The sequence below is a fragment of the Citrus sinensis genome, chromosome 1 (assembly GCF_022201045.2).
Source record: "Citrus sinensis cultivar Valencia sweet orange chromosome 1, DVS_A1.0, whole genome shotgun sequence".
NCBI lineage: Eukaryota > Viridiplantae > Streptophyta > Magnoliopsida > Sapindales > Rutaceae > Citrus > Citrus sinensis.
This window is the reverse complement of record NC_068556.1, coordinates 8891404-8919353: the sequence shown is the minus strand read 5'-3', so window position 1 is coordinate 8919353 and position 27950 is coordinate 8891404. Positions and strand designations below refer to the sequence as shown.

The window sequence follows — 27950 nt, the reverse complement described above, 5'->3', positions numbered from 1 at the left end:
TTCGTGCACCCACGTCTCCAATATGCAATTTAACCGTAGCCGTTAATCTTACCGATTAATCTATTTTATGAACAATAGAAATTCCGCCGTCGATTCGTTATACGTAAGTACCAACCATGCATTATTATTTGATTTGCTACGTTACAAAATCTTACCGATTATGAAGCACCAAAGCCTAGGGCCTAGAAATTATAATATTCTTTTTATTGGATCAGGAGGCAATTGCTATTGAACAATAATTAAACAAATAAAATCTGAATCTTTATATGGTTGTATCAATTGATTATGCGTGTCTATGTTATTGACATCTACTACAAAGTTAGAAATTGGTCTTAATTAATTAGATGTGTTTTCGAAATTGGTCTTAATTAATTAGATGTTTTTCTCATTTGGATTATTTGGAGAGGTGTATAAGGGTAAAAGTTTATTTAGTTTCTATATTTTAAGATTAGTGTCCGTTTAGTCCCTGTATTTATAAAAATATCTCGAAACATCCATGTCGTTAAAGTATTGATACCCATACTGTTATTTTTTATTTCTTTTAGCTTACTTTTACAATATTACCCTTTTATAATAATTTTTTTGTTTGGACATTAATAAAAAGAAAATAATTAAATTACTAATTTCACCCTAGAAAATAAAAATTTTATATTAATTTTTTTACAAGCACCATTTGCACACTTGGTAGTTTGCATAAATTTTTGACAATTTAATTTTTGACAATTAAAAATTATTATAATTTTTTTTATTTTTTAGGGTTAAATTGGTAATTTAATTATTTTCTTTTTATTAATGTCCAAACAAAAAAATTATTATAAAAGGGTAATATTGTAAAAGTAAGCTAAAAGAAATAAAAAATAACAATTTAATTTTTGACAATTAAAAATTAATATATATTTTTTATTTCTTAGGGTTAAATTGGTAATTTAATTATTTTCTTTTTATTAATGTTCAAACAAAGAAATTATTATAAAAGGGTAATATTGTAAAAGTAAGACAAAAGAAATAAAAAGTAACCGTAGGAGTATCAATACTTTAACGGTAGGGATGTTTCGAGGTATTTTTTAAAATATAAAGACAAATGGATACTAATCTTAAAATATATGGACTAAATGAGTTTTTACCCAACGTATAATACATGTCAAGTTTTCGAATAAGACGTTATTGACTTTATTTCTTTTATTGGCTCATATTGATCTATGTGTTTATCAACCCTAGCTAATTCGATTATTTAAAATATCAATGATCCATCAATAATTTTATTGTAGAAATTCTTTAATTGGCTAAAATTGATTTTTTTATTATTATTTTGATGAGGAAGTCTTAATAAAATTAGAATAAACAAATTTTCGTCGTTGTCTCCCACTTACATAAAACAAAGAAAAAACTTATAAAATTAAAAACAAATTAAGAACCATTGTCAATCATGTAAATTCAAATATTTAAATAATCAAATTTCATCCTTTGAGTTTAAGATTTTTTTTTCTTTTATATGTTAGAAAATAAACTTTTGATGGAATAATTTTTTTTTAAATAACAGAAATGAAATTGGGAATTAGAAAATTTCATTTCCAATACTATCTTTCATTGGCTATGTCCAAGAAGAAACAGACTAAAAGAAACTTTTGTAATTTACAAAATTATTGTAGCAATGAGATGTGAAAGAAACGACTTCACGTGCTAATTGCGATAGTTTTCCCCGGTAATCAATTATTGCCATCGGATGAGACTCACGTAATTCATGTAATTGAACTATAGCCATTTATTCGTTATCTACTTATCCAACAATCTTATCCAACAGTATAGCCCCTTTTTTTTTTCTTTCGTTTGGGGATCACCAGGCATTTTTTTTTTTAATTCTGTTATACACAGATTGTTACTGATATTACATCAGATATTACAATTACAATATTTACAATCGTACTAAACAACTGGGACCACCGCCATACATTAACCCACGGAAGCACTTGTCCAAATACTTTAAACCCTCTCTAATATTCGAGGAGTGCTTACTCCACTCACATTTCGTAAGGAAGCACTTGTCCAAATACTTTAAACCCTCTCTAATATTCGAGGAGTGCCTACTCCACTCACATTTCGTAAGGGAGAGATTTTTTCCACTCAATTAGTTAATAATTGAGGAAGAACTGAAACTAACCTCCATAATGTTCTTATTGAGGCTCGAACCCTTACACTCAACATTGTAAGTGTAAGGCTTCTCACATTAGACCAAAGGCCCATTGGTGGGGATCACCAGGCATACTTGAACCATCTATATATATTACATCAAATTATCAAACCGGAAGTAAGAACTCGAAAAAGCAACTTAATTACTTTCGAACTTTGATTCCCGTAAGCAGAGATCTTTCGGATTTGAAGAACATGGAAACCACATGCGCAGGTTTATAGGCCAACTTCATTTTAATATATATTGTTTATAATTCTTATTTTAGTATACACGTTTATAAATTAAATTTTTTATATGAATTTTTCAGGAAAAAAATGGTCAAAGGGTTTTAACTTCCGATACCAAGGTATTGCTAATGATGATAGGTATATATAAATATGGAAGAAATCCCATACATAAATATGATATCATGAACGACAATCTTGATCTTCTTATTGTTCCTCAATATGAAAGAAATCCCGACTATATGGGTTAAGTGCAATACTGCTCCTTTATGTTTTGTTTAATTAAATAAATGATAGGTATACTATTACCTATCAATCATGTCAATATCTCTGTCTAGTTTAGTGCAACTTATAAAATTTCTTGAGATATACAAGAAATCTTTTTTGTTTGCTTTTAAGTTAAATATTTTCCTGAAAAGAGAAATAAATAAATAAAAGTTATTGTATGCGTCAACATATTAATTATATTTGCCTATATAATGTGTTGCTTTTTATGAAATAAACTCACACATTTGTTGTATAAAAAGACATTATCTCTTTCAATCATATGAAATGTTACATTTTAATCATTTATCCATACTACCCTCCGGGTCCTCCATAAAGGATATTAAAGTGTGCCACTCTGTAACCCAAAACTATCATTTCTTCCATCTCTGCGATATCCTGTAATGTTACTTGCAGCTTCATAAGCCACAAAAACATCATCAAAAAAGCTTCATTGTTTTATTGGCCCTCTGGCATATGATCACTTCCCATTGGACTTGGAGGCCGGGAAATCTTGTCATCTCTACTCCTAGAGTCTTCTCCCATGATACTTGTATGGCTTCATCTTTTAAGTCTAGTAGTATTGTGTTTGGAAAATACCCCAAAATAATATCTTCATTCAAGAAAATTGAGGACTTAGTTTGTGGTGCTTTTATGCGATTAATTACATTTAATTAATAATATTCATTGACTGAAATCAGAAGGGTGTTTGAATCAGATGTGAATTCTCTCTTAATCAATTTTTTTTTCTAAATTTTTGTAAGATATTATGGCACATTTTATTTAATTTTTTTATAGTTAGGATTTAATTTATTTTGAGCTTTCCTTATTACACACCAAATCCCATAATTTTTTTGGCTATAACTCCAAAATTGGCCGCCGTGAAATAGCATGATTAGCTGAATTTCATATCATCTTGCTGGTGCTTCTTGCCTTCTTCTATTCTTCTCCTCCCCCCCCCCCCCCCCCCCCCCCCCCCCCCCCCCCCCCGAACTTTTTTTCTTCTCTCTCACAGACTTAAAACTTTGACAAGCAAATTTGAGCAAAAACGAAATATTAGGACCGAAAAGCCTCGACATATTAAAGAATTCGGATAATTTAATCCTCGTAGATTGATGAACTTTGGTGTTCTGATGCGATTCAAGTTTCTCATAGAGCCAAAAAATGGCAATTCAAACCATTTTTTTTTTATCCCATCAATCGAATTACATGTTACATATGCAGCAGCCCGTAATCGAAAATAACTTAATTTCTTTTAAAAATTCTTTATGTTAGACTAGATATGAATCCATTCTTGTTATTGCGTATCTGCAATTTAACTTATGCTGCTAGTTTACAATTTATTTTGCATACATAAATGATCGTTCCTTTTTCTTATTCTCAATTCAATTGTGGCTCCTAGAATGATAGTTAAAAAAATAACAATAATAATTGATGTCGCAGATCAATTATTAAAGTTTGTTTGTGTGAACAAAAAATATGAGAAAGAGTTTGTTAGTTAATTGTCTGTTAGTTTTAGAATTTTGATTAGCCAATAAAACAACTTATTTTATTGTTTAATAAACCAAGTTCATATTAATTCAATCCTAGTCATATTTTGATATTTTTATTACATCGCAATTAAATTTAAGATAAACCACATTTCGGCAATTCGGGCCACATTCACCACATGAAATATGTTTGTCACGTCGTGATTGAATGATTTGAGTACTATCCAAAGACAAAATAAATTTTGTAGAAGTCTCACGTCGTTAATCTGTTTCTGAAAATGCCAAATTCACACTCTAACAATATATTTTTATAAATTAATGAACACGAAAAATAAAATAAAATAAAATGAAGCAGTTAAAATTTATCTGGGACTAAGCAGTAAAATTGCCTCGGATGTCCTGCATCAAGGGCCAGCTCAATAAAATTTTAGGCCGTAGGCAAAATTTCTAAATTACCCATTTTTATATAAGTGAAAGTTAATGTAAGATTAATTTAAACTTTTACGATAAATATGAATGATTTATGTTTTTAGATATAAATCCTTAACATATTTTGTACATGTATTAATTCAAAGATTTTTTGGGTTATATTCATGTAGGCTTATTTTTGAGAGATTTTGAAGAATAAGAGATTGTGTTTTAATCGGAAATAACAAAAATTACGTTGCATAATTTTTTTAAGCATTAAAGAAATAAGTAATTGATGGAAATTTCACTTTCAAAATAGGGAATTATCCTTAACTAAATCTTAGTGGGCCTAAATTCAAGTACGATTTGATGATAAATAATTAAAAATTATTGAAATCCGACATTTTGAACAAGGAAATAAATAATTTCTGATTTTTTTAGCGAAACTATATATTGAGATGGGGTCAAAATTTTTGGAGAGCAAATATAATAACTCAATTTCTAAATAATGAAGTTAAACATAAATTAGGTGTGTACATACATAGAGCATGATGTATTTGTTTATTCTTTTAAACAATGATGTATTTATTTATTCTAAGGATAGTGTTTGGGTTGCATTCATTTTCATACCTGATATTGGAATAATAGAACATATACAAAATTGTTGTTTCTGTCAGGCATTTCAACAATTAACTTGAAGACTCTACTTAGAAAATTTCCAACAAAACATCAGCATAAACTATCAATGTGTAGGATCCAAGCACAATTTTGACACATAGGCAAAGCACTCAAAAATAAATAAATTAAAATAGAACCACGAACAAATAAAATTTTCTAAGTGGGTTTGTAAAAAAGGAAACTATGGCTGCATTGACACTTACAATGATACTCAACAGACAGAACATAATTAAGGCTGATTTTATACTTTTGGGGCTGGATGCCTATGTTCAAAATAAACAATTATTTTGAATAATTATTTGATCTTCTCTATTACATAGCCAATGTTTCATTATGGGTGTAACATCTGTATAATTCTCGTTTGTCTCTCACTTAGAAACAGTTAAAAGATCAAATTAAAGTCTAATGCATGCTCTATATATATACCTACATATTCGCTGTGTATTGGTAAAATAAATTGTTTAAAAAAAAAAAAACACCTACCGAAATTAACAACAAAACCCATTATTGAACACAAACCCAGCCCCTTCACCAACACGAACCGTTGTAGAGCTTCTTATTTCTCGCTTCTTTTTTGCTTCAAGCAGTTTTCAAAGCGAAGATTGCAGCAAAAGAGGAACGATTGAGGAAAACAAAATTCGGATTAGCCAGCAAACCCGATCGCTTCAAAAATACAAGATCCTTCATGCTACGATTTCTTAGATTCGATTTCGGGACCTTCGAATTATTACAAGACTTTGATTCTATTTGAACTTTCGTCAATTTCAGTTTTAAAAGTATACATATGATTTTGAAATTTTAAACAGTTAATTTTTTTTAAATAAATGTTTAACCAGTTGTAAACTGGTTAATGAAATTTTTAAAAAATATTTTTATTATATTATAATTATTATATGCCATTGATCTAATCCAACGATACACAATAACTACGGCATTGATACCATGATTTTTATTACGGCATTATAGAATTTTTCCTTCTTATATATATATGTATATATATATATTAATTTTTTAATTTTAATTGCTACCCATTTTATTAACAGAAATTAATACTGCATTGAATAAAGGTGGCTAACAGGCCGTGCTAATAAATCAAACCAAGATCCATTAAGGCACATGGACCAGCACGACACAACCCACTAAATAAATGGACCGTGCGGTGTTGTAATTATTATTTTTTTTAAGTTTGGAATGGCCCACGGCATAAGTCCACACGTGCTGTGCTCTTAAAAAAAGCTTGCCAACTTTTTTTTTTAAGTTCACATGTCTAGTATGTTTTTTCAAACCTACGTGCCTAGCATATTTTGTTTAAACTCACGTGCGGCGTACTTTTTCACGCCCATCAGCCCATACACTTACAATAATAACAACAACAACAACAACAACAATAATAACAATAATAATAACAATAATAATAATAGTAATAATAATAATTTTTATTAAGAGAACAATTAACATTTCATTATCAGTTTATTACAATTTCACAACTATATATTTAATTTCATAATAACCCATTATAATACAACAATACATAAATTTAATTCCATAGATCATAATAACGATTAATACAAATCTATAAACTCAAGTGGCCAAAATATATAAATATTCAAAGAAATTATTCAAATTTCATTTATTCAGTTAATAAATTATAAACATAAAATTGGAGTTTTTTAAATAAAAGATTTAAATTAATTTTTAAAAGCCTATACTAACAAAATATATTAAAAATTTTAATTTCAAGATATTTGTAAAGTCATAACATTTGGTATTTACTTTTCATTAAAAAATTTTACTTTAATATATTTTGGCACACATATTATTGATGGCCTACGGGTTGCGTACTAGCACACCAGTAAAGTGTACTTATTATGTGCTTTTCATATGCTGTTTTTAACTCATTTTTAATCTTATTGTATTTTTAAGGCCCACGTACCTAAAATTCTTAACCCGATCCAACCCACATATCTAAAATTACAAATCCAACCCCACTCACGTGCGTGCCGTACCATATCACGTGTCTTAAAATAACGTGCTAATGTCATATTATATTATATAAACACGTATCATGCCACGTGCCACCCGAACTGTTAGCCATCCTTAACGTTGAATTGAAAAGTACAGGAAAAAAAAACACTTGTGTTCCGAAGGCTGGCTTTAACGCGAAAGTTTGTAACAGAATCCTTTACTTTTCAGTTTCCACAAACTCCCAAGGATAATGGGCCTTTTTAAACACGTATAAATTCAAAAATAGACGCGCTTGAAGTTAAAAGCTTCTTTTGAAGCAAGTTGAGGCTTGTTTTGTTGTTGATCTGAAGTGACAATTTTCTTGTGAAAATGTTCGGGGCAAGGGACTCGAACTAAAGTATCCCACACCCTAGTCATCGTCGGACATGTCTTCATAAATCTTGTTATTTCTGCCAGGAGCAGACAAGTCTTTAAAACCCACTTTTAAAACTTATGTTCCATGAAGATAAAAAAAAAATTATGAAGAGAGGTGAAACAAACACTGTTCTATCATTCCGCTCAAATAAATACAAAATTCAGATTGTCTCTAATTGAAAGTTTAACACATTCTTGCAGGCTGCAACTTCATCGAAGAACCTTCGCTTCCACACATAGCAAGGATATCTAATGGAAATAACCAAGAACTTGGCCACCTACATTTCGTCTCAAGGCCTCTTCATGATCCAAAACACCATCTGGAGTTGTTATAACAACATAACCCCACTGCATCGAAAGAAATCAAAACAAAAACGGCAAGACATAAGTTCCTGCATACTGTCTGATTATTTGGCAAAAGTGTCAGATTCATAAACATACCACACAACCTTTCTTGCCAGTGGCAACTACAAAGGACTTGAAAGAGTTATAAACAAACCTGTCTAGTTGGAAGAGCACGCACTGTGTACCCTTCAATTTCGCTTGCTTTAATATCCTGCCTATAGGTGAGAGCCCGACAATCATTAACCCTGCCTAGCAGTTCAACTTTGATCTTGCCCACCCTATGTGGATCATAAACTTGAAAATCTTTGACGTATCCTTTAAATTTGTTAAAAATACAAGAAAAGAGAAAATGCCAAGTTAATAAACAATAGCCATTAAAAATTCAAAGATTGAACATTTTGGAGCCTCTAACTACAATAAAATTAAAGAACAGAATGAAACTCGTTACAGATAAAGACTGAAGAACGTCAATAAGTTCCAGTCAAGAGATAATTTTATTTGTTTCATATTTCTTTCTTTCTGAACAATAGATTTAATAGATAAACAAAAATCAAAGTCTCTAATACACAGCATAAACATTTAATGGTAAGAAATTAAGAACAAAAGTACTACCATGTCCATTCACCAAACATAATAAAAAAAAATAATAAAGAAACCTAACTGCCAAAGCCTTAGCAAAATGTCCCATGAATCTATGATGGTAACCAAACTTGCAAAATTGCAACCAATTAGTAGGACAAGCAAATCACTCTCAAATACATAAGGTTAATTCGATTGATCTGAAATTTAAGTGGCATGAACCAGAACCGGAACGACAACAGAATAGAAGCATTAAATAATATAAAGGAAATTTCTCCCCAAAAAAAAAATTAAAAGCAAACAACTTGTTGTGTTCAAAATTCATGTCTGTGAGCAAGCACCCTGATAAAAATTAGGGTACATCATTAAACAAGACAAGTCTGCTACATTTCACACAGATTCTAAAAAATATTCTGCAGCAGTTCAGAGACACATTTTTGGTTGTAGAGAATTTCATGCGGTATCTGTCCATGTCCACTCTAAATTTACTAACCACCAGCAGATATAGATGTCTGATGAAGTGTTTTCACTCAAATAACGTGTTGCATACCATGTATACCCATTGAAATGAGTATGGAAGGTAGACTTCCATGTGATGAGACAATAATGTAGACATAAGCATAATTAAAAAGTGAAAATAGCATTCTCAATAAAACTTGGATCCAAGTTTTATATTTGCATTCGTTTTCTATTTAGATCCAAATAATCTCCATATATCTTCGGCTGTAATGAAATAAAACCCAAGGCCTAGTGGACAAAAATGTACAAAAGTTTGATTTAATTGTTGTACTTCAAAGTTTGCAAGCATGTATCATACAACCCCCAAGATAATAATAAAGGATAATAAAATCATTGAAAACAAAAGAACCCAGATCATGCTAATTGCTCCTATCACATCCATGAAATTGCTCCAAATCTCTCTTTCTTCACCTACACACAAATCCGCACGTGTATATATCAATCTTCTTTATAGATTTTCGAGTTTGAAACACATTATGGAAACACTCAACCACCTATCATTCATACATCCAATATGTATTTATTGTAGAACTAGAACATAACCATAAATTGAAACAATAATAAATCTGCTAGACTTTATTTCCTAATATCTGAATTACTATTACCAATGGCTAGGCTACTGATGCAAAAAAGTAGACAAAATTACAATGAACCCTCTTACAGTTACCATTACTTCAGCCTAATTTACCAAGTAAAAATACATTTTAAATAGGAATATGTACAAAAATACATTCACCTCGATATTTCATGATATTAAGGAAAGAAGACATGACAGTAGAGATTGGTTGCAGCTCAACAGTAGCTTTTCCCCTCCTCTCTGCATTTACTATCGCTCTCAACGCATTGTTTAATATCCTCCTCCCCATCTGGGCACTGCTAATACACCCAAGGCTTGGCTTTACACGCTGGTCTCTCCCTCAGGAAAATGGTGGGGTTTCGAGTTTCGACACAAAAAGAATGGCGTTTCTTATAGTTTCACCAAGTTGTAAGGGTATTTAATTTTGTTTACCTGGTGTTTGAGAATTTAAGTCCGCCTTATTTTTCAGTGGGCTTTATGACGGTGTGCTCTGACTTGGGCTGACGTCACCAGTGTTTCGTATGAACTGTAGTAATATTTTTTTTTGGGGATAAGAGAAAAAATTAATTAAAAAAACTAGAATGAATTTATTTAAATTGAAATGTAGTTACGAGAAACTAAGTTCCTGTTTGTTATTAAAATATTGTAGTTTTTGAGTTGTAGTTGTTGTGAAAAAAACTTTAAATATGAAATAAAAATTAATATTATATATAAAATAAATTTTTAAATAATAATTTTAGTAAAATTAGTAAAAATATTATATTTTTTTATTATGTAAATACACTTAATTTTTAAAATACAGTAACTAGTGTTTTTAAATAAACACTTTAATTATTTTTTATAGATCGTATGAACTGTAGTAATATTGTTTTTTTGGGATAAGAGAAAAAATTAATTAAAAAAACTAGAATGAATTTATTTAAATTGAAATGTAGTTCTGAGAAATTAAGTTCCTGTTTGTTATTAAAATATTGTACTTTTTGAGTTGTAGTTGTGAAAAAAACTTTAAATATGAAATAAAAATTAATATTATATATAAAATAAATTTTTTAAATAATAATTTTAGTAAAATTAGTAAAAATATTATATTTTTTTATTATGCAAATACGAAATTAAATCAACTTAATTTTTAAAATACAGTAACTAGTGTTTTTAAATAAACACTTTAATGCTATAATTTTCTAACTACAATTCCAACACAATATAAGAATAGAAGAAGAGATTCGACTTAACTCTGAAGAACTTTGCAGCACCGATGGAATAAGAGTACATACAGCGTGGGTTACTGTGTTAAGTACTTATTTTTTTAATACATAATCTTGACTGAGTGAACTATTTTTCCTGTAAGCGATCTATAAAATTTTTGTCGAAATATCACTTCTCTTTCTCATATAATTAGACATAATCTTGTAGAAAAAAAAAAATTACTTATTCCAATCTCAAAATGCTAATCTAATGTCCTAAAATAATTCTGAAAACCCTCATCTAAACACAGTTTTCATTACATCTGTTACTATGTTCTACGTCTTTAGCTATTGCAGTGGTATACACAAAGTCTCAGTTAGACAGCACCTTTGCTTCTTGACCCTGAAGCATCTCTTTTTCTGAACATCAGAATGCACTGAATTATTGAATTTAAAACTACATGAAGAAAATCCCAGGTTTAGTGGTACCTATAGTTAATCTCATTTGTGTCGCAGGCCCAAAACACAGATGTAACAGGCGAAGATAAAAATTTAAAAAATAAAAAATGCTGCGATGAAATCACCGCGGCACTGCCCATTCAATTCAATAGTTCATTATCTGCAATATACCGTATTTTCCACAACTTTTGTCACAAATATGCATCCCCCTTACCATAACCCCATCGTAAATCTTGAGTTCATCATAAGAAATACAGTAATACCTTCAAGTATTTTAAAGGAGGATACACGAAGACTGAAAGAATTGGTGTCTAATCATCTAACCAGATGTACATTGATTGTGAGAAGCCCTTGATGGGTAAAGAAGTTGGCGGCAGTTACCATCCTCCTAAACAATTCTTTGGTACCTAATATGCATTTTCTACCATTCATCAATATGATACGATACATCCTAATTCCTGCTGGAAGTCTCAATTTTCCTGAAGTATGTTGAGCTTTGCTCCATAAAGGTCCTAGGATTTCAGGGTTCTCCGAGAATATCTCCACAAACTAAAGGCCAAAAATGTCAAACCAGCAACAGCAGCTAAAGCCTGCCACAACCAACAATATTACAGCATTAATAAATTTATGAAAGTCAACAATACTGAGAATTGATGATACCAAACTTGAATAAAGAAAAGCAATGATTAGCGGGGAAGTGGAGATGGCATAGATAATGTAAAAAGCAATCAGTAGTTTCACAATAATATAAATATATATATCACAAGGAAAAAAAAATTCAGCAGATTATTAATTCCACCGAGGAAAAAGATGAAGTGTGCAAAGCAAAAAATTTAAGGAGTTACCGGCATTCAGAGAATAACTGCCAGAAGATACAAATTCGTTGATTAAATGTGTACTCAGTACTAAATATGTGACAAAGCAAATAACAGGCACAAACTGACCTTTGCATCTCCAAGATGATAGGTCTGGTTATGTCGAAATAATGATCTTAAGAACTTAAATCGAGATACTTGTGGCATAAGAATCACTACAGTAAACTGCTTGTTGCAAGGATAAGGCATTATTCTTTGTAATGCTAACTGTAATGTTAATGGTTGCAGAGACTTTCTAACTTTGGATCGCGCTTCATCTTGAATCTGCAAAGGACACAAATTCAATAATTAATTATCACTGAAATTTAAAATAAAAAATAATCAATATTTTAACTTAAACCAATAAAAAGGCATGAGATGATTTTATACGTTTCTGCCAAGCTTCCGTCCAAGCTTTGGCAACAAAAAGCACCATACAATGATGAGAACTTTAAAATGATTGCAGCAATAGCAGGCTAACACTCATTTTGTTCTCTTTTCCTCAACATTTAAAGAGAAAAATAGAGACAGATGACTCCAAGGTTTACTGCCACTATTATGTTAGACCAATAAAACTTATGTTAGGCGCAAATATAAAGGGGCAGGGACAGTTTAGTAATTTTAGGGGCAGGGGCAGTTTAGTAATTTTATTTATTCATTAATTAGGGCTCAAGTATAAATAAGAGATTAATGAGTCATTTAGGGTTTATGTTGTGTTTTGTCTAGAGCTAGGAATAATTAGGACTTTTGGGAGAGATTGACCTCTCTCTCAAATTGTAGGTCAGGAATGTTCTTTCTTTTGATTCAATCAATAAAAATCAGCCCTAAGTTAGCTCTAAGTCCTATCAAAGTGGTATCAGAGCAAGAATCCCGAGACAATGGCAGCGAAGAAGGTGGACGCACTTGAAGAGAAATTGGAAATGGAGGTTGGATCGCTCAAGGCCACCATTGACGAGCGATTTAACACCGTTCAACAGCAATATTCATCCCTTGAAGCCATGTTGCTGAAATTGACGGAACTCCACCTTAACCCACCACTGGCAACATCGACAGGCCACGGCAGCGTGGCAGGAGAAAGCTCCGGTGGTACGGAACCCGTGGTCGGCGGCGACACAGAGGGTGGAGGGCAGAAAACCACCAGTCTAGCACAGCCAGGGGTGATGGTCACGACAGATTTGGAGGCGGGGAGGTCGGCCCAAGGGACTCGCGACTTGGGAGAGCCTTTCTCGGTGTCAGGCGCGGCGGAAGAAGCTGGGTCGTGGCTGGAGGAGGCAGCTTAGGGTTAGGAATCGGCATTTCGGCATCGGAATGGGGCGCACAGGAGTTGGATGGTCGGTCTTGGCGACTCGGTGGCGATGCATGGCCTGGGCAGGCCGGATTTTGGGCTGGGCAGGCTGGATTTGGGCCTAGGCAGGGCGGTTTTGGGTCTAGACAAGTCGGATTTAGGGGCGGATGGCAAGGAGGAGGGATTTCCGACAAGAGAAGGAGCGGTTATGACTGGAATGTGGCTGGGCAAGGGATTTCAGCCCAATATGGGGCTGAGTAAGGAGAATTTTGGGCTGGGTCTTTGGGATTTGCTGAAACTAGAGTAGATTCGAGAGGTTGGAGACCTCCAATGGCGTGAAATTGGGCAGGGCAAACTCAATTTGGGGTAGATTCTAGGGTAAGGAAACTGAAAATGCCTATTTTCGAAGGCGAGGATGCCTATGGATGGGTGTATAAGGTAGAGCACTATTTCACCATCAATGGAATCTCAGAAAGGGAAAAATTGATGGTGGTGGCATTATGTTTGGAGGGAAAGGCCCTTTCGTAGTTTCAATGGTGAGAACAACGACAACCATTGAGGTCGGGGGGTGAATTTAAGGACCGGCTGTTGGAGAGGTTTCGGGCCGTTCAAGAGGGAGATTTGCATGAGCAATTTTTTGCTTTGACCCAGGAGAGAACAGTCATGGAGTATAGGGAGAAGTTTGAGTTGCTATCGGGGCGTCTAGGGGGAATCGCAAAGGCGTGAGGCATTTGAAAGTCACCCTGGTCGGGCCCCACTAACCCGATCCCTTTGGGAATCTCTTTGTAACCTCATGATTTGTTTTGGAACTCTCGCTAAAACCCCATAGTCTGGGACCAATGGCGTGCTATTTCGGTATGAAAATTGACTGAACTGCTCCTATTAACCCATTCTATTGTGTTCTTATCCTCAATCATCTGTGCCAACTCCATTAACTCCCCTACCCCTCTCGGCCTTAGCCAGCGTAGCAAGGCTCGGATTTCTGGTTTCAGTCTCTTCATAAAATTCCATGTTTTCGATGCGATGAGAAATTTTCACTGGGGCATCGATGTAAGGATAAATCACTACAAGTTCTGACTGTGTGTGATAAGGAGAAATGCAGGGAAGACGTCGAGGAAGAAGAGGCAGCAGTTTCCTAGATTTCACCTTGAGGGCAAGGTGTCTTTTTGGGAGGGGAGTAATGTTAGACCAAAAAAACTTATTTTAGGTGTAAATATAAAGGACCAAGGACAATTTAGTAATTTTAGGGACAATGGTAGTTTAGTAATTTTATTTATTCGTTAATTAGGGCTCAGGTATAAATAAGATATTGAAGAGTCATTTAGAGTTTATGTTGAGTTTTTTCTAGAGTTAGGAATAATTAAGAGTTTTGGGATAGATCGACCTACCTCTCGAATTGTCGGTTAGGATTGTTCCTTTTTTTTTAATTCAATCAATAAAAATAAACCCTAATTTAGCTCTAAGTCCTATCATATTATTCATATTCAGAATTCTCTTCTAGATAAGTACTGAAGTGACATATTTTCTTCTTAGCATTGCATGAATGGAAAACCCTCCCTACCCATGTTAGTAGGGTTCGAACCTTAGACCTCCGGTACCAGATTCTATTCTGGAACCTTTCTGTAATTCTATCAGTTTAAGCTTTTGTGATAACCAGTTACTTAATACATACTAAACATGAAAAGATACAAAATGGATACAAACTACAATTTCAGGACTGTAGCATAAAATAACAATAGGCTATCACCTTAAAAGAAGTGCCAACATCTCCAGAGTAGACTCTTGACTGGTAGCTGCATAAAATCCTATCCAGCCAGTGGTAGTTCTCCTGAAAGAGCAATAGCAATCAGTAACAGAAATAAATGGCGCTGGATAACTTTCATTTCTCCCATCAAGGGAACTAAACTCCATGCTTGATTTGGAGTTCAACCACCATATAGGGTTGAAACATAGGAGTAAGATTCAGAATGCATCTACCTTGCCTTTATCACTTGCCAATCAATGGGCCATTATTAGATACAAACAAATAAAGAAATTAAACCTGCAATCCAGTTTCATGAGCTCTTTGCTCAAGTTCAAGTATGGTGGAAACATCCTCATCAGAAGGCCCTTCCTTTTGAAGACGCGAGATTTCATCCAAGGCAAGGTCTACCTGTAGAAAGACATTGCACAAACCAAAAAATTGAGCTGATAGGCAGTTGGCACACTTAAATATAAAAATAAAAGATGGCAAAATATACAACTATACACATACCAGCTTGAAAGAGATCTCCGGATCACAAGAGAAATTTATGCTAATATCACCCCGTACATCACCAGTTCTTGAATGTTTATTACCGCCAAGGAATACTGAAACACTGGCAGAATAGATCTGAGAAATACAGGACATTAAGAAACATTAGGTCAAAGAATAAGAAAACTAATAACAGCACAATAGTTGGAACTTGGAAGCACAAACCTGTCCATGCTTGAAACGGAGAACCTGCATCATCTTTGTTTCAAGAAGTTTGCTCAAGAAACCCACATAGTTTATCTCTTCAACCTGCAATTTAATTATCCAATAGATATTCAGATGATAAACTATCATAAGCAGAATTCAAGGCATCAGCTCAACAAGAAAGCATAGATCAAAAGAGAGCCAGAAACCATTGTTCCATTCTTCAGCTCAACAGGAAAGCACAGCTGGACTGAGCATTGTGCTTCGACCATGGGACTGCGGACCACCTCTCTGCAAGTATAATCAATGCATTAGAGGGACATGGATTGCAACTGGAAAAAGAACATGTGACAATAGAGCACCAAAATCATGTCTTTAGACTGTAGCAATGTCAAAAGAAAGGTAGGCAGGTAGCTATCAAAACTGAGGCTGAGGCTGGTAATAGAGAGAAGATAACAAAAGGGAGGTTGGCAAGTGAGTTAGCATGCATGCATTCAAGGCAAGACAAAACACTTTTAACTCTTGAAGTTGAGAACAGTTGAGGCAACCCAGCAGGTTGAATAAAATTGATCAAAATAGATGATATATAAACCTCTATATAGCCAGAAATACAAACCTAATTATTGATGAGGGAAATGTAAATGGTAAGCCTTTAAGATTATCACGGTTAAAATGGAGAATTGGTTCAGGAGGCTTTGGTATTCCGCCCTGCATTGAAAATCAGAACACCCAATTAACATGATATTTAAAATCTCCAGGCAGAAGCAGTTAAGCAAGAAATTTTCAACTCACCAAATACTGCAATATCAAAGGAATTCCATTTGAAGGATCAATGTTGCCAACAATCACAACAGTGAAAGTTGATGGATCCTTAAAACAGCTATTGAAATAATCACAAGCTTTCAATGGATCCACTTTTTGAAGGTCACTTATTCGAATAGGCTGATTCACCAGAAATAACCAAGAGTTAAGGAGGGCATCTCCATTGAAAGAATTCAAAACAACAAATGAGGCATACCCTAAAAAAATAAGAGTTTCCATAGTTGATCTCCTTCACCCGGTTTGCAAATGCAGTGTATGGATCCCTCTCTTGAGCACGAATCACCTCTTCTGCCATTTGCATCACTATTTCGACTTCTTCCTCTCCTGGTGCTACGTTTGTAGTGAAAAGTTGATATACAAGCTGCCACCACAACAATCATAACAATCATAATAAAAGAGGGAAAAAAAAAAAAAAGATAGGTCAAGACACCACAGTAAGACGAAACAGTCATTTAGCATATTGATCACAGAGAAGTCATACAATCATCCCCCCAGCCTAGCGACCCCAATGCAAAAACAAAAACAAAAACAAAGAGAAAAATAACAATTGATGTCCAAGAAAATATTGCAAAGAATTTTGCAATCACTAATCATCAACACTAACAATTATTTTCATACATTCACACATGCAAATAGATTTCTGAGAAGAAAATATTAGTATATTGCAGTCTCCTATATGTCAATATTTCAAATAATAATCTAAGGGTGGGAAAAGAGAAGGAAATCGATGTGATTAATCCAATAAAGCAAACCTGCAATGCAGTTTCCAGATCCGAGGGTGAACAGTCACCAGAAAAGGTTCTCATGTATGCTCCAACCTTTGTTCCACCTTCAACTCTCTTTCCAGCAAGCATGTCCATTAACATTGATGGTCTATAACCAAATACACCAATTTCTCCAGCAATGGTTGATCCCATGGAGCATGAAAGATACTCACTTTCTGGAAGTTCAGACAGGCCCCCATATGAGAAACCTGTAAAAAGAACCTGTTGAAACAAACAGTTGATAAAAAATTATAATGTTTCACATCAACTGACACTAAAAAATTATTATAGGAAACTTGAATGCCACTGTACCTGGTCATCAAGAAAGTCTGTACACTTATAGCATACTCGCATGCCATTTGATAAAACCAACTCAGTGGCTCCTAAATTCTCATATTCAAACTGCTGTACAATATTCCTGAAAGAAATAAATGGACCAAGCTTAGATTAAGCAATTAATAAGTTATGAAGACCAAGACCTTTGAAAACTGTTATTTGGGCCAACATCAAATAAAAGAAATAATATATGAGAGCATCAAGTTTCCAAATTGAAGAAAAAGGAAACTAGTTGAACCCTCAGGAGAAATTAGGTCAGTCACATATAAGTTAAATGAGACATCATATTACTCACCAACTGAGATTATTATCCATGTGGATGAAATCAGAATTATACATAATTAGAATTGTATATATTAGGATCTATGTTATTTGGCAAGATTTATTTCCTTAAATAGGTTTACTGATTTGTTTCCTTAGAATTAGATTTCTAGCTGTTATAGCTCTGATTTTGTGGGATTTGATTTATTCCCCTGTAATCTATTTAAAGAGGAGTAATTCTCATCAATAAACATATAGAAATTATTCATTCTAATCTGTGAATTTACATGGTATCAGAGCCTAAGGACTAATTGTCTCTTATGGCTGGAAAAGAAGTCGACATCTCATCTGGTGACAATACCGGATCTTCAACATCTAGCCAATCTATGGCTGAGCCTAGTTCCATCCCAATTGCTTCTCTTTCCAGAAGCGATGCATCTCTTCATATTACAGCCCACAAATTAAATGGTAGAAACTACCTACAATGGGCACAGTCAGTCAAGATTGTGATTTGTGGGCGTGGTAAACTGGGCTACATCACTGGTGAACTCCCTGCTCCCAAGACAACTGACCCATTGTACAAGACATGGCTGTCTGAAAATTCTATTGTTCTTGCATGGCTCATCAATTCGATGGAACCACAGATTAGTCGTCGTTATCTCTGGTTCAAGACAGCCAAAGATGTGTGGGATGCAGCTCGACGGATGTACTCTGATCTTGGGAATGCTTCTCAGATTTTTGAGATTCGTTCAAAATTGAAGGAGATGAAACAGGGTTCCAACTCTGTCACCCAATATTTTTCTGACCTCCAAGATCTTTGGCAAGAATTAGATCTGTTTTTTGAAGATGACTCATTTTGTGCTGAGTGCAGTGTCAAGCAAAAGCATAACCTTGAAAAAGAAAGAGTATTTGATTTCCTTGCTGGTCTTAATAGAAATCTAGATGAGGTACGGGGCCGAGTGATGGCTCAAAAGCCTTTCCCTTCTACTGACGAAGCCTTCGCAGAAGTACGACGTGAGGAAGCTAGGCAAAAGGTGATGCTCTCGGATGACAAATCTGTACCTCCAGCCGCACCAGAAGTATCAGCCTTAATGACTACTAAAACTCACTCAAATGGATAGCAGCATCCTGATCATCGTTCGAACAAGCGACCATGATGTGATCATTATAATCGACCTGGACATACTCGGGACAAGTGTTGGGAGATTCATGGGAAACCAGCAAATTGGCAGCCTCGAAAAAAAAATGAAGGACGTGCACACCATACCCAATCCAATCAAGACCACTCTGGTGCATCTATTCCGTTCAGCAAGGAACAAATTGACCAACTATGCAAACTCCTCAATTTATCTTCTGTCAATGCCTCTCAGACCCATCCACCCAACTATGCAAACTCCACCAGTGGATCATGTTCTGTTGCCAAATCTAGTAAACTCTACTCTGTCCTAAATTCCCAATCAATGATTCAATCTACAGACCCTTGGATAATTGATTCCGGGGCCTCTGATCATATGACAGGTAGCTCTAATTGTTTTCACTCTTATGTCCCTTGTTCTAAACATATCACTGTTAAAATTGCTGATGGATCTTTTACACTAGTAGTTGGAATTGGTGACATAAAACTATCTCCAAATTTAATCCTCAAATCTGTCTTCCATGTCCCTGCCCTAAAATGCAACCTAATCTCTGTTAGCAAAATCACACGTGACAATCATTGCATTGCTAATTTCTTGTCTTCTTCTTGTCAATTTCAGGACCTATCATCGGGGAAGACGATTGGCAGTGCTAGGATTCATGATGGTCTTTATTACTTTAATGATGATCACCCAAAGAGTCAACAAATTTTTTTGTCTGGTGTTGCTTCTACATCTGTTTCTAGTACTAATGAAATAATGTTATGGCATCATAGGTTTGGCCATCCTAGTTTTTTATATCTAAAACGTCTATTTCCGTCTTTGTTTGATAATAAAAATACTGTTTCTTTTGAGTGTGAAATTTGCCAATTAGCTAAACATACTCGCATGTCCTTTTCTCCAAAGGTTTACATTCCTTCCACTCCATTCTCTTTGATCCACAATGACATATGGGGACCTTCAAAAATTACAACTTGCCATGGGAAAAGATGGTTTCTTACATTTATAGACGATCACACACGGGTTACATGGGTTTATCTCCTACATAACAAATCTGAAGCCAGTCACATATTCAAAGTTTTTCACAAAATGATTCAAACTCAATTTCAAAGCCAAATTCGTGTTCTAAGAACTGACAACGGAAAAGAATATTTCAATTCCATTCGTGGTGATTATTTGTTAGAAAATGGAATTCAACATCAAAGCTCTTGTGTTGATACTCCACAACAAAATGGAGTATTGGAAAGAAAAAATCGTCATTTGTTAGAGGTAGCTCGGGCTCTCATGTTTACCATGCATATCCCAAAGTACTTGTGGGGGGATGCTATCCTCACTGCTACCTACCTCATAAATCGTATGCCAAGTCGTCCTATCAATTTTGAAACCCCTTTGTCTGTTCTTTCAAAAACCTACCCACATGTCTCTAAGTCTAATACACTTCCATTAAGAATTTTTGGTTGCACAGCATTTGTCCATATTCATGACCATAATAGAAGTAAACTTGACCCTCGAGCCATCAAAACTGTTTTCATTGGCTATTCTCCAACCCAAAAAGGATATCGGTGTTACTGTCCACAAACTAAAAAAACATATATTTCTTGTGATGTCACATTCTTTGAAAATACACCATATTTTTCTCCAACTTCGCTTCAGGGGGAGAAATGGGATGAAGCTTGCTGTTCTTGGGATATCCATGACCTGCCCTTACTTGATGTTAAGTTGGATACAGCCGTCTCTATTCCTGAGTCAACTAAAATCAGTCCTCCTGTAATTGATCCAATTTCACCAGTATTGGAAACAGGAGGAGATTCAACACTTTCAATATCTAAACAACCAGAATTGCAAGTCTACTCTAGAAAGAAAAAGTCTCAAGCAAATAGAGAAATCATGAATCCTACTCACAGTCACGAGGATGAACCGATGGTAGAGTCTCATTCACCAAACGAGTCAGGTAAATTCAGTCCTATTCCTGATCTAGATATGCCAATAGCATTAAGAAAAGGTGTTAGATCTTGCACTCATCACCCCATTTCTAAATTCATATCTTACTCAAATCTGTCTCCTTCACTCCATGCTTTCACCTCGAGTTTGTCTAGTGTTTTGATTCCTAGATCCATTGAAGAGGCCCTATCTATTCCCGAGTGGAAAGCTGCTGTTCTTGAAGAAATGCACGCCCTTAGACAGAACAATACATGGAGCCTGGTAGAGTTGCCACAAGAAAAAAATATAGTGGGTTGTAAATGGGTATTCACTGTCAAGTATAAGGCTGATGGTTCAATTGAAAGACACAAAGCGCGTCTAGTGGCCAAGGGCTTTACTCAAATGTACGGGATTGACTACACTGAGACCTTTGCTCCTGTTGCCAAACTCAACACTATCAGAATTCTTCTATCTTTGGCTGTAAACGCTGATTGGCCTCTACATCAACTTGATATAAAAAATGCCTTTGTAAATGGTGAGCTTGCAGAGGAAGTTTTTAAGTGTCAACCTCCAGGATTTGAAGAAAACCTAGGGAGTCACATTGTTTGTAAACTCAACAAGTCCCTCTATGGTCTGAAGCAGTCTCCACGGGCTTGGTTCGATAGATTCTCCAAAGTTATCAAGGAATTTGGCTATGTCCAGGGACAAGCTGATCACACGTTGTTTGTTAAGCATGTTGAAAATGAAAAAATTAATATTCTTATAGTGTATGTTGATGATATCATTGTCACTGGAAATGATAACAAAGAAGTGGAAAGAGTCAAGCAGATGATGGCAAAGGAATTTGAAGTTAAAGACCTTGGAGCGTTAAGATATTTTCTTGGAATGGAAGTTGCAAGGAGTAAGAAGGGGATCTCTGTCTCTCAAAGAAAATATACTTTAGATTTGTTGGAAGAAACTGGCATGCTGGTATGCAAGCCGAGTAAGACTCCAGTTGAACTTGGCAACAAAGGAAAAATGCTTGAAAGAGGGCTGGTCGATAAAGGACAGTATCAACGCCTAGTTGGAAAGCTCATCTATCTCTCACATACACGACCGGATATTGCCTTTGCAGTGAGTTTAGTAAGTCAACATATGCACGCACCATGTCAAGGTCATTTGAATGCAGTATATAGAATCCTGAGATACATGAAGCGAACACCCGGAAAAGGCTTGTTTTTCGCAAAGACTAATGATCGAAAGGTGAAAGCATTCACAGATGCTGATTGGGCTGGATCAATTAATGATCGTAAATCAACATCTGGTTATTGCACGCTGCTATGGGGAAATCTGGTGACTTGGCGTAGCAAAAAACAGTCAGTGGTTGCTAGAAGTAGTGCAGAAGCCGAGTTTAGAGCTATGGCACATGGAGTGTGTGAGCTTATCTGGATAAAAAGGGTGCTGAAGGAATTAAAGATTGGATTTGAAGAACCTATGCTGCACTATTGTGATAATAAGTCAGCAATTAGTATAGCTCACAATCCTGTTCATCATGATAGGACTAAACACGTGGAGGTTGATCGACATTTTATTAAAGAAAAGCTTGATGGAAACATTATCAAGCTTGAATATGTGCCTACATCTCACCAACTGGCTGATATTCTCACAAAAGGACTCTCAGAACAGACTCATGACTTTCTTGAAGGCAAGCTTGGTCTCATCAACATCTATAGCCAAGCTTGAGGGGGAGTGTGGATGAAATCAAAATTATACATAATTAGAATTGTATATATTAGGATCTATGTTATTTGGCAAGATTTATTTCCTTAAATAGGTTTACTGATTTGTTTCCTTAGAATTAGATTTCTAGCTGTTATAGCTCTGATTTTGTGGGATTTGATTTATTCCCCTGTAATCTATTTAAAGAGGAGTAATTCTCATCAATAAACATATAAAAATTATTCATTCTAATCCGTGAATTTACAATCCATAACCCTAAATCGAGTGATTGCTTTAAACAGTACAAGTTTTCAACCCAGAAATGTGCAAACCCTCTTGAAGCCATATGGCATCTTCCCACCTTATACACGCAGAGAGTAAAGATTCAAAAATGTGAAACAAATAGGAGGGGGCTGATGAATCACATGGGGGATGGTAAAAGGTGCGATCGTCAAAAAGAGAAGAGAAAAAAGAAAAGGGAAGAGATAAATAACCAGTCTTGGACTGGGAAAGAGAAATCACATAAGAACATACTTCAAGGAGTAAGAGACAAAAGTTGGGTTCCAAATAACCGGAAAAAATAGATTAGAAATCATAGAACTATGGTGGAACATTGGAGACTAACCAGGAATCACTCATTTTCTAAACCACAATTACAGACCCAACCAACAGAAAACACATTTCACACAATGCGCCTATAATACAACAGGACAAACTCACATGCTAAGAGATCTCTTTATGGCTAAAACACTCAAATTTCATAAATTTATTTCATTGTGAAATCACACTCAAAAGTGCTAAGATAAACAAGAATCTCCCATTAGGTAGATTACATAATCCAACAGATTATGATCTATACCTAGTCAATTACACTGAATCATACAGCATTTTTTGATTCATAGAGAGGGAAGAAAAGTTTGAAATAGGTGGCGCAGTTATAGGAGGTGCTACAGGGACCATATTATCATAATTACGTATACCATAAAGACTATAAACAGATAATACGGTAGAAAAGGACCCATTCTTACCCTGGACTGGGTTTTGTACTAACAATTTCTTCAGGTATGTTTTCCTCATCCCAAGGAGAAATGTTTTTTTCCTCAAGATTTTTAATCTTCAACACAATATTTTTCAGATCATCAATTGTTGAAAAAGTTTGAGGTTCAATTGTCTTTATGACACAGCTGCATGATGTTTGTAACTTCTCTGAATATCTGGAAACCTCTAATGCCGATATATCTATGCACATAAAAAGCCCGATTAGAACAACTGTAAATGATTTCCTACTTGGCTTATTACAGTAAGCCTCAACATGAGTTAAAAAATATAGTAATGTTTACTCACGAGGTAGAAGAGTTTTCTGGAGCCGAGCCTCATATTCAATCCCAATAATAGGTTCTTTGCAGAGAAAATGCTACAAAAAAAAAATACTTACTTTGGCTGACCGAATGAAAAGTTTCACATGAAATGGTTGGAAAATTTAAGGATCTACGGTTATACTTGTAAGCATTCATCTCGCAAGTTGGTTGATTGCATTTGATCACGCTCTAGATAGGCAGATTCGACCTCTGACATCAGCAAAGCTCGAGCTACAGATACTTCCCGTTCTGAAAACCCATGTAGCCGTACCCTTGCAACCTAATACAAAATGCTTTAGCAACGAACCTAGTGCACAAATGACTTTAAAGATTTTTTTTTTTTTTCATAAATCTCAGCTGGGAGGAGGTTTTGGGTTAATTCTATAGAACGATGGATTCTTTGGGATTGTTGGATGGCTTTAGTACAGATTGTTTCCCTTCCCCTTTATATCTGTTTTTGAGGATTTTACACATGGACATCTGGTCTACCTTTGTAAGTTTTGTCTTTCTTCTTTAATGTACTTTAGTATCTATTCCCAACAAATATAAATAAATAAGTAAATAAATAAAGACAACTACAAAACGGACCCAATTGAGATGAAGATAAAAGCACACCTCAATGAGCATTGACTCTAAGGCCTTCAAAGTCCCTCTTTCTTTACAAGAGGAGGACATTATATAAGCCTTTAATGGGCGAACCAGATCATCTGCAGAAGCTGAGCATGAGAAATAAGGGGGATCCTTTCTGCGCGATAATTTAAAGAACCTCTGATTTAGAGCATGTAGGAACATGGATTCTGTGAGCATTTCCTTGTAGTCTTTTATTGTCTTTAGCTCGTTCACTGGCATCTTATAGCTAACAATCACTGCTGACTGGTCAAGCAGAACAAATAAAAATGTCAGAACAGGCAAATTAAGATGACTATTTATGCATCTGCATATGTAGTTAACAGGACAAAAATATATAAACAAAAAATTTTAAGACTCATAGCATACTAACCCCACCAGCTTCAGATTCAATGAAACATGAAAAATGAGGCTCCTGATGAGAAGGAACTGGAAATTTTGGTATAACCGGAGGATCAGTTGCTGACTTTTTCTGCCCAAAGTGAGTGTTTATCAACTCAACCACACCCTTTGAAGACATGGAGAGAGGGACATAGAAAGAGAGAGAGAGTTAAGAATCTTGATTAGCATTCATATGTTAACTAAAACAGGTGAATATGCATATTACATATACAAACCTTAGTATCAGGAAAATCTCCAACTGCTATCACTGCCATATTCTGCAAACGGTACCACTTTTGATAAAATCTTTTTACAGTGTCAGAAGAAACCGTCCTAATTACCTTCTCTAATCCAATGGGTAAGCACTCAGCATACTGCAAAAACATATAAACGGATAGAAATCAAATTTTAGCTGATCAGTCATAAGCTAAACCAAACATATGTAGAAAATTATTGATTAAAACTCTGGCCATGTCTCTAAACAGTGAGCCAGACGAGAAAACTCTCGTGTACCCATAATCAGAGTAAGAGCCTTATCCTGACAAAGTCAAAATCAAACTCTAATGCTCAGAAGAATAAAGATACTCCAATCCCTCCTTTCCAAGGGCCCACTTCTTGTACCCTCCCTTTGTGGCTGTATACCAAGTCATTACAACCAAATGTAACAGACACTAATAAGAACTCTATTTCTTGGCAAAATGTTAGAAGGAAACCAGGAATATGGTCTGAAAATCATATAATAGATCATAGATAAACTAAATTGGCTCATCCAGTTAGACAGGAGAGATAAGTAAACAGCATTTTTACACTGCAAGAATGCAACTGATATCTCCAAGAAATAACTAGCTATAAATCAGAAGGTAACTAACAAGCGAACAAATGACAACCACAAACAGGTTACAAGACATAGCGCAGCACCTTTGATCCTTCCATCATCAGGACCCAATGTGCATCTTGCATTCTCCCACTAGCATTCCGGTTTCCCCTGTACTCTTCCAATACGGCGCCTCTTTCTTTTTCCAAGTCATCTTTTGAAACTCGAACCTGCATTGCAAAAATTATTAGACTAAAAGAAGTAGCCAGTACAGATGTAATCGGACAAACAGTTATTTGGTACCTCTGTACTGAATTCTGCCAAGACTGAAATGGCCCGGGACAGAAGTTCAGGCTTGTCAACAGGCACGAACAGCTCATACACAGTCTCATCCGCAGATGTTACAGCATTCTGACAGGCACCAAATTCCGCTCCAATACTTTCTAGAAATTTGATGATGTCATGATTCGTGTATTTCTCAGTAGCACTAAATGCAAGATGCTCGACTATGTGTGCAACTCCTCTCTCATGCTCCTCTTCTAAAACTGAGCTGCCATGAACGGAATAAATTAGCTTCACTCCAACATGAATCTCCATACATTCCCATGATTGAACCTAGCAGCTTCACATAAGCAATTATAAAGTAGAAATAGGAACTCAAATCGCTCCACAACTTAGCCACAGTAAACGACTTGTAAGCCCTAAACCCTAAAAGCAACACCCCTTATTCATGTACAAGTTTTAATCAACCAAAGGAGCTAACTCCCTTTCAGTTCCACAACACAACTAAAGTCATCGACATTTTCCACAAATAAGCTCCCAGAATGTCATAATTGCACTAAAACCTACAAGGTGATAGGCTTGCATTCCACAAATTGCCACAAGTTCATCAACTTAACAACACAAATTAGCATCAACAACCTCAAAAGTATAACACATGCAAGCGAAGAAAATTATGCAAACAAGTCCAATCAAATAATTACCCGGCTTTGACAGCGAGAGCGAGAGCAGCGCGCATTCTCGGCTTAGAGTTGCAACGAACGTAGTAAAAAAGGCCATTATCGAGCCTGCCGTAGTCAACTCCGAATGGCTGTTCGCCAAGCTCTTCGTTCAAGTCGAAGCTCACCAGTTTCAGCGACCGGAATCCGTGCTTCTTCGCGATCTGCGACCCCTCCGCCGGTAGCAGTTCCATTTACTCCGTTTTCTACTTCAGCTTTCACTACTCTATCTCAACTCTCAGGATAGGCAAATTGAACTGAAAATGAATTGAATTGACGTTTGTTTTCTAACCCACCAACTGAATCACGATTTGTGTTGAATGAGTATTTTGGGACAGCCTAACCGTAACAACTTATTTAATTGCATTTTTTTTCGTTGTTTAAAATTTTTAGATACTATAATATTTAAAATATTCTTTATTTATTTAATAATTTTATTTTAATTTTTATGATATATATAATTTTTATTGACAATTAAATAATTAAATTTTTAAATAAAAATATTATTTATAAAAATTTTATTAACAAAAACTTTACTTAAATAAACTCTATTTTAAAAAAAAATACAATTAAGTGTTAATATGTATTATTTATTCTTCCATTCTGTAATCGTTTGGCCAAAATTCAAAGAGATTTCAAGTTCCGAATTATACCGTCCTTTAAATACAAAATATTGAAAACATGAGGACTTCAATTATTATTATTTTACCTCTCATCGTTCATTTACTAATTTTCAACAAGAGTAAACTTTACTCTTCATCAAAAGAAGGGTAAGGGTAAACTTGATTCTGTAAGAAAGGTGATTTGAACAAACAAATCTTTAAGTCGAATTTTTTGCTATCTTTTTATGCAAATATAGTAAAAATTACCAACTAAATCACTGGTCAAGCCGAATGAGATTTAAGTAGGGTGAGTATGGATTGGGTTTGATTGAATTTGTGAGAATCAAATCCAGCCCATTATTGATT

The 27950-nt window shown here is 34.8% G+C and overlaps 2 protein-coding genes across 3 annotated transcripts; both read right to left on the bottom strand.

Moving 5' to 3' along the window:
- Positions 1 to 7633: 7633 nt before the first annotated feature.
- Positions 7634 to 10096, bottom strand: LOC102615797 (40S ribosomal protein S15a-5). Its single transcript, XM_006475325.4, has 3 exons — positions 9811 to 10096; positions 8131 to 8291; positions 7634 to 7979 (listed from the first exon to the last, which is right to left on the bottom strand). The coding sequence occupies exons 1-3, from the start codon at positions 9938 to 9940 to the stop codon at positions 7881 to 7883; spliced, it is 390 nt and encodes a 129-aa protein (XP_006475388.1). The 5' UTR covers positions 9941 to 10096; the 3' UTR covers positions 7634 to 7880.
- A 1271-nt stretch (positions 10097 to 11367) lies between these two features.
- LOC102615135 (zinc protease PQQL-like) lies at positions 11368 to 27329 on the bottom strand. Of its 2 annotated transcripts, none has more exons than XM_006475324.3 (21): positions 26968 to 27329; positions 26288 to 26534; positions 26089 to 26214; positions 25407 to 25544; positions 25163 to 25297; positions 24778 to 25035; positions 24305 to 24442; positions 24149 to 24218; positions 23833 to 24043; positions 17769 to 17874; positions 17445 to 17678; positions 16889 to 17053; positions 16663 to 16812; positions 16487 to 16578; positions 16080 to 16161; positions 15892 to 15975; positions 15688 to 15804; positions 15475 to 15585; positions 15181 to 15261; positions 12239 to 12433; positions 11368 to 11884 (listed from the first exon to the last, which is right to left on the bottom strand). In XM_006475324.3, the coding sequence occupies exons 1-21, from the start codon at positions 27174 to 27176 to the stop codon at positions 11807 to 11809; spliced, it is 3027 nt and encodes a 1008-aa protein (XP_006475387.1). In that variant the 5' UTR covers positions 27177 to 27329; the 3' UTR covers positions 11368 to 11806. The 2 variants fall into 2 exon arrangements, with proteins under 2 accessions (XP_006475387.1, XP_015384908.1); XM_015529422.3 differs by having other exon boundaries at positions 26288 to 26529; positions 26968 to 27184.
- Between the last annotated feature and the right edge of the window lie 621 nt (positions 27330 to 27950).